Here is a 6,904-nt window from a genome sequence, read left to right as displayed (position 1 = left end):
GTTGATTTAATACCAGACAATATATCAATAATACCAATACCACTGTGAAATCTATAGCAGTTTAAAAATAGACCTACACTGCCCTCCGAAGGTGAGAGCCAAAACACACATTTTAAATAACAGGTATGAACTCAACACTGGTATTTTTACTTCAGATTATATATGAAGGCTGAATCATTAAAAAAATACTTTTGGTCTACATACTTTGGTCAGAGCCTTGGTAATCAGTAAAACACATAAATGGCATTACATATTGTATAAAAGCCATGTACAAATGGGTTGGGGGGGGAGGGGGGTAGTCTATTTAAATGCCCCTATGCGTTTTTATTTTCAGTTGGGTGTACTTCTGTTCCCCACTGTGATTTTTAATTCATTTTTAATTCGTAGGTGGATTCCAGGATGAACTGATTTTACATATTGCCCCCCACATTTCTAGTTTTAACTTTTTATCATCTTATTTCTTATACTCCTTGTTTCATGTCTGGCCCACATCCTTTTCTACTGTAAGTTTAAGTCTGTTTGTGTACATATGTCTTTCATGTCTTTTATCTTCTTTGTATTTGTATTTTTGTATCTATGTTGGCACTGTTGCACATTACAACAAATTTCTGTGAAAGCAGACAATAAAACAAACTTGAACTTGAACTTGAAGTACGCCAGTGGTTCTCCAACGTTTTCACGTCAATGACCCCTAAACTGACACAAATTAGACCACTGACTCGACCCCCATTTGGTAAGATTTTGTCCTGGGGTCCCCTCATCTGATCGATTTTTGCTTTTAGATGTTTTATTACAGAAAGTGTATGAAACCCATGACCAAAATAAATAGTCATACATTCTTGTCATTCTGTTACTTATGGATGGCATTTTAATTAAAATAAATGATCCCTTTTTGCTGGGGACCACTTGGAACCCCCTCAAGGACCCCTGAGGGTCCCCGGACCCCACTTTGAGAACCACTGGTGTAAGCATTAGTGTTTAGATACAGGTACACTCTTCAGGCATCATGTTGGGCAGGGTCTCATACTTGAAGGAGTACCCGCCATCAGACGTAGTGGTGACCCTCAGTGACTTCATGGTCCCAGGGACTGGAGCGCAGCACTGCTTGATCCCCAGCAGGGCGGTGGTGCGATCCCAGGCGGAGCAGTTACCCAGACAGTAGTGGAAAGTCAGCACCTTGGGGTGGATGATCCAGTTGTCCCAGCCTAGCTCTTCAAAGCTGATCTCAATCTCCTCCCGGTGGCAGTCGCTGTGCTCCGGTCTCTCCTGAGAGGGGCGCTGTAGCAGGTCGATGGCAGACGGCGACCAGGGGATGGTGGCGGCTGCGCGGCGGGATGAGCGGTCGGGACCCCGAGGCTGCGCGTGGAGATGGAGGAAAGGCATTTTGTCCGGTTCGTTGGCGTGGCACTGGCAGGTCGGGCAGCGGACCTGGAGTAGGGGTGGGCAATAAGGCAAAAATATCATACCACAATTTTTTTTTAGGCAGGATCACGATCCACGACCTTATCACAATTCTTTTTCATGTTTGTTTTTAAGATTACTTTGCAAGTTACTGAACAGTACTAGGGCTCAGCGATATGGACAAAATCAAATATCACTAATATTGTTGACAAAATACCTCGATATTGATATTGCGACAATATTGTATTGACTATTGGTGCTTTCACAAAATATGTACACAATGAGATTTTTCATAAATAATCATCAGTAATGTGGAGGAAGTGGGTAAAGGCAAATAATAGAACAGCTAGAACAGCCTGGTAAGTTCAGAAAATGACATCACTTTACTGTAATGCAGCCTTTAAAACCAGGATAAGACAACACTTATGCCATATCACCATCTTACGGTATCCAAAATCTAAGGTGATATCTAGCCTCATATCATGATATATGATATATTAACATATTGCCCAGGCCTAACCTGGAGCACAAAAGGGCCCTTGGACACGGAGGCGTGGAGGGTCTGCTCCAGGTGGTAGGTGCTCCAGCCGTCTGAGCTGGTCGTTGACGGAGCCCCCGCTGCCTGAAGAAGCTGCTGCTCCCAGGTGAGGATGAAAAGTGGGGCAGAGGAGTTGGCTGTGGCCCCCTCCCCTGCATAGAACCAGAAATGGGCTAAGGTGACCAAAGCCTCCTGGTTGTTCATGGAAGGCTGGAAGTAATATGTGAAGTGGCTGGGGGTCGCTTCTCCAGCCACTGAGTCGGATCTGGCACAGGATGAGTCTACCAAAGTGACAGTAGCAGAGAAGTTTATTTTTACCATTTGCATGCGTAATCAATTAAAGTTTGACTTGACACTTGATTTTTGTGTGCTAAAAAATAATTAGAATAGGATAATACACTGCTGTTAGAAATGGTGATTTATAAAAGTCAATCAAGATCAAATAAAAAGTGTTCAAAGCAATGTGCATTTCATGCATTTAGTCTAAAATAAATCACTAGCAAATATTTTTCAACATCTATCATATTCAGATTTTATATTGTGTTTGTAGTTTTGGGTTAGAGTTTTGAGTAAGATACAGTAATAATAAATGAACAAATATTCCCCAGTTATGGGCTGTATTGGCAATTACATCATTCTGTAGGTACTCAGAGGTCCTCCTATAAGAGCTTCCTCTTCTACAAGACTGTGTTTGTTGCTTTGTTCATGTGCAACACATTTTGCAATACACAGATATCCATGTTGTTAGCAGAAAGTCTGGGTAAAATGCATCATATCGATCAGTGATTGGCCAACCGCATCCTATCTTAAGACCTTTACCTAAAATCATTTTCTTCTGGAGGGCAGAAGAATTTTTAGGTAAAAACCAGCAAAACATCTCACCAGAACTGGGGAAGAGGATAATCTGAGAGTTGTCCTGGTTCTGATTGTGTTGGTGGTTTATCCATGCTGTCCTGCCAGCCCTGGAGTACCTCCGGCGCCCTTGCCTAGCCTCTGGCTGTGCCGTGCCCCCGTCAGGACCCTGCACCGAGGGCACGGGGGGCTCCATCCCCAAGCCCTCCAGAACCCGCTCTTTGAACCAGGCCAGCACCACTTCTCGAGGCAGCTCATCTCCCTCGCAGGCTTGTGTCAGGCTGTGGATCCACAAACGGGCCAGGATCAGCAGAGTGCAAGACAGCATGGCTGTGACAACCGCTCAACACTAAACTGCTTCCAGTTGCATCAGCTGATACAGAAATAAGTGTCATAAAAAGCCTAAGAAGCGTAATTTTGTTGGTCCAGAAAAGGTGGCAAAGTTTGTTCCAGAGAAGTGACTCTCCTCCTATCTTTCCCGCTTCTCACATCGCCAACAAAAGCTGTATTCCACCTTCTCATTGGCTTATCTCGGTTGTTTTCACTCAGCCCTCAACAGTTTTTCTTTTTCCAACTTGTTCTGAAATAATGTGTGAAGCCCGACCACTGTGCCATACTTGTTTGGGAAGCCATTGCAGCTATCTGGATCTTTGGGAGGAGTAGAGAGAGAGTCTGCGGACAAAGACATTATTATGTTGCCAATATACAAACGGAAGATTGCAAAAGGTGGCCTTGAGTCTTGCGCTGTTGAATTATCTGTTTCTACGGCTGTTTCACACAGTATCCTCAAGGCAACGTGTCTGCATGTTTTCCTCTGCTGTTGTGTCCTGTGGAGTCGTAACACATAATATTAGCAAAGGCATAGGAAACCTGTCACAGACATGTCCATAATTATCTTGATCCACACAGATGGAGATTACACTTGTCATTTTTAATCATCTTCGAGATATTTTCCCCACACAAAGTCTAGCTGAAAGTATAGTCAAATACGAATCTGTCTTTATTATACACCCATGTTGTGGAGGCGCTTCCTGCAAATATGCTCAGATGGTTTGCACTAATGGCTAAAAAATGATTATTGTGTTTATTGAACTTTTTAATATATATATATATATATATATATATATATATATATATTTTAACCTGTAGAGGCATAGCCCTTGCACAGTTAACGTATCTAAGTGCTTGGACTTACATTGGTCATTTTTTATGCACATGCACATGCACACACACACACACACACACACACACACACACACACACACACACACCATAGGCACCTGTTTCCCCCACTTTCTTCCTCTTGCAAAAAAATGTGTGCCTTCTTTATCTCACTGACCTTGGATCTTTACCATTTCAGACAGTTTCAAGTCAGTTGCATAATGGGTATATCTGAGTGAGTGTATTGCACGACCAGACATTTTTATCAGTAATTTAACAGGCCAAAATAAATGAAAGAGCAGATGTGCACTGAAGGTTCCAGACAGTGAAGCCTTGTTTTGAACCAACCCGAGAGTTTTGTTGTAAAATGAGATGTCCTCCATTTGAAAAAAGCAACTCTTATTAGTACAAAAAATGTGTTCCTTTTGAAATAACATTGAAGTCTACTCACACCTTGGAAGGTGGAATTGTTCATCTTCTTGTAACTTATACTGTAGGTACTGTGACACGTTGATAAAATGGGGGGGACCACATGTATGGATCTACCCTGAATAGTCTGTAGGTCCGTCCTTCCATCCATAGGTCATGCTCAATATCCTGGACTCACTGTTCAGATTTTGATTTGATTTTTCGTCTGAATCATGCCTATTCTCATTATTGGGAGGTATTGAGGCAGACTGAGTATCTATTCTCATTATTGGGAGGTATCGAGGCAGACTGAGTATCTATTCTCATTATTGGGAGGTATCGAGAACCGCTTCCAAATTGCCTAATTCACCAGAATCGATAAGCGCTGCAATAACAATACTTCTGATTAATCATGAAAACTGTCGATCATTAAGAATGTGGTGGGTGATGCACAGCAGCCACTTTGAGCCAGAACGCTCACCAAACATCAGCTATCACGGTGAGGACTGACTGTGCCAATTAAGTAATGAGGGATGATTAGGTGGCCATGATGGAAGGAAGGCCTGTTTAGGCAGGGCAGAGTCCGGACCTCGGTTTAACATCTTATCTGAATGATGGTGCTCACTCTCAGGACAGAGTCGTCTCTGCCCCAGGTCAAAGACAGGGCCCTCTGAGACCAGAGGGAAGAGCACCTCCTACTGGTCCTCCAACACCACTTCTAGCACCATTCTCCCATCCAAGGAGTATCCAAGTAATGCAGTCTGTTATTGTACTACTCATCATGTCAACTGATATTGCCAGGGCAGACTGCCACTGTCAAAACTGTCATGGCACTTACTTTGCCAATGTTGACTTTCCCAGAGTTGACTTGACTTGGCTGCAATGTGCTCTGCTTGGTGCATGTGCTCGCCCCCCAGAAATGCTGCGTGCAGCTTTAATTCATCTTAAATTTCTAATCCAAATGTGGTCTATCGCCGGGTAGCTTGTTCAAAAAGATCATTTATTCATATGGAGAGAAAAAATTCAAGTTGTAAGCTTACAGGACTTCCCAAGAAAAGACTGCACATATTAGGCTATGTTTCTTTTCTTTTTGTCTTTTTTTTCTGACCCCCCCCCCCCCCCCCATTTTCTCCCCAAAGCTGCCCCGAGCCCTGCTCCACCCTCTGAGTCTGACTATCTGGGGAGAGCCGTAGACTAGCACCATGCTTCCTCCGACACATGCAGTTGCCAGCCGCCTCTTTTCACCTGACAGCGGGAGCTTCACTGGCAGGAGGTAGCACGTGGGAGGATCACGCTATTCCCACCAGTTCCCTTTCTGCCCCGAACAGGCGCCCCGACCGACAGACAGAGGAGGCGCTAGTGCAGCGACCAGGACACATAGCCCTAAAGGCTATGTTTCTTTTTAATTCACGTTTTTCATATTTAGTGATGAGACACTCAAAATGATGCTCAAAATGATTTATTGTTGTTACAGGCCAGCCACCAACAGCAGAAGTCTCATTCACATGTTCATACACTAGCTTCTTGTACATAGCCCAGTTAACTCATTCACTGCCAATATCTGACTGGCATTTTTGGCACAGGCCAAGTATTTCCATAATGTTTGGTCATCTTTCAAGACCCACAGTAAATTCTGTACTAGGACTACAGTGATGTCCAATACCTCGAAATGAAGATCTAAGTCTCTACTTTCACCCCCAAAAAGAAAGTTAGCTTTTAGCATGTTCTGTACTCTACTTATAACCCTTTTTATACACCCCATGTTCATCAAAAAAGCCTGTCTGGGAAGAGAAAAGGGAGAAAAAAGCATTTTTGTAAAAGGGCACAATCTCAGGCATAACTCACTCTCAATTCTTTTATTTTGAACTGTATTGACATCAGACATGTAAATATTATTCGTTAGGACACAAATGACAAAAAATATATATATATATATATATATATATACACACATGAAGTGCTTTTTTTTTACATTCAACAATACAGTTTACTCGGTGTGAGTGTGCAGACAGACAGACAGACAGACACACCGACAGACAGACAGACAGACAGACAGACAGACAGACAGACAGACACACACACACACACACACACACACACGATCCCCCTTTTAGATTTCTAACCCAACATAGGATAAGCAATAACCACGCCCTGTGGCGCTGGGATTGGCCAGGAGCAACACTGGAGGGCACGCAGCCCAGCGATTTCATAACTGAAGAGCTCTTGAGAAGGACAGCGGGCTGCTGTGAGTGCCTTCTGCCCGCTGCTGCCTAGCTGTTCCTGTGTTTATTTTTGATTTGTTCTGGTACACCCGTCTCCCTATCAACTCTGCTATTTGATCGTTCCCGTTTTCCCCTCGGCTATTCAACACGTCCTCACCGCCCTCGCAAACTGATCGATCATTTCCTCATTCCTCCGATGATCAAACACATCTCTTGATTACTTTCTCCCGTTTTCTCCTGGCTGGCACAGAGGAAGGCGACTCCAGCTCGTGCCGAGGGCGTTTCAATTGCGTTTCTCCTGTCTGCACAAGGAAGCGTTAAG

At 43.6% G+C, this 6,904-nt stretch overlaps 1 protein-coding gene across 1 annotated transcript; it reads right to left on the bottom strand.

Moving 5' to 3' along the window:
* Positions 1-978: 978 nt before the first annotated feature.
* inha (inhibin subunit alpha) lies at positions 979-3,119 on the bottom strand (the record flags this gene model as incomplete). Its single annotated transcript, XM_083633658.1, has 3 exons — positions 979-1,428; positions 1,922-2,220; positions 2,822-3,119. The coding sequence occupies 3 exons, from the start codon at positions 3,117-3,119 to the stop codon at positions 979-981; spliced, it is 1,047 nt and encodes a 348-aa protein (XP_083489784.1).
* Positions 3,120-6,904: the final 3,785 nt, after the last annotated feature.

This window comes from Poromitra crassiceps, assembly GCF_964638095.1.
Source record: "Poromitra crassiceps genome assembly, chromosome: 3".
Lineage (NCBI taxonomy): Eukaryota > Metazoa > Chordata > Actinopteri > Beryciformes > Melamphaidae > Poromitra > Poromitra crassiceps.
The sequence above is the reverse complement of the archived record's forward strand: the minus strand, read 5'-3'. Positions and strand labels throughout refer to the sequence as shown.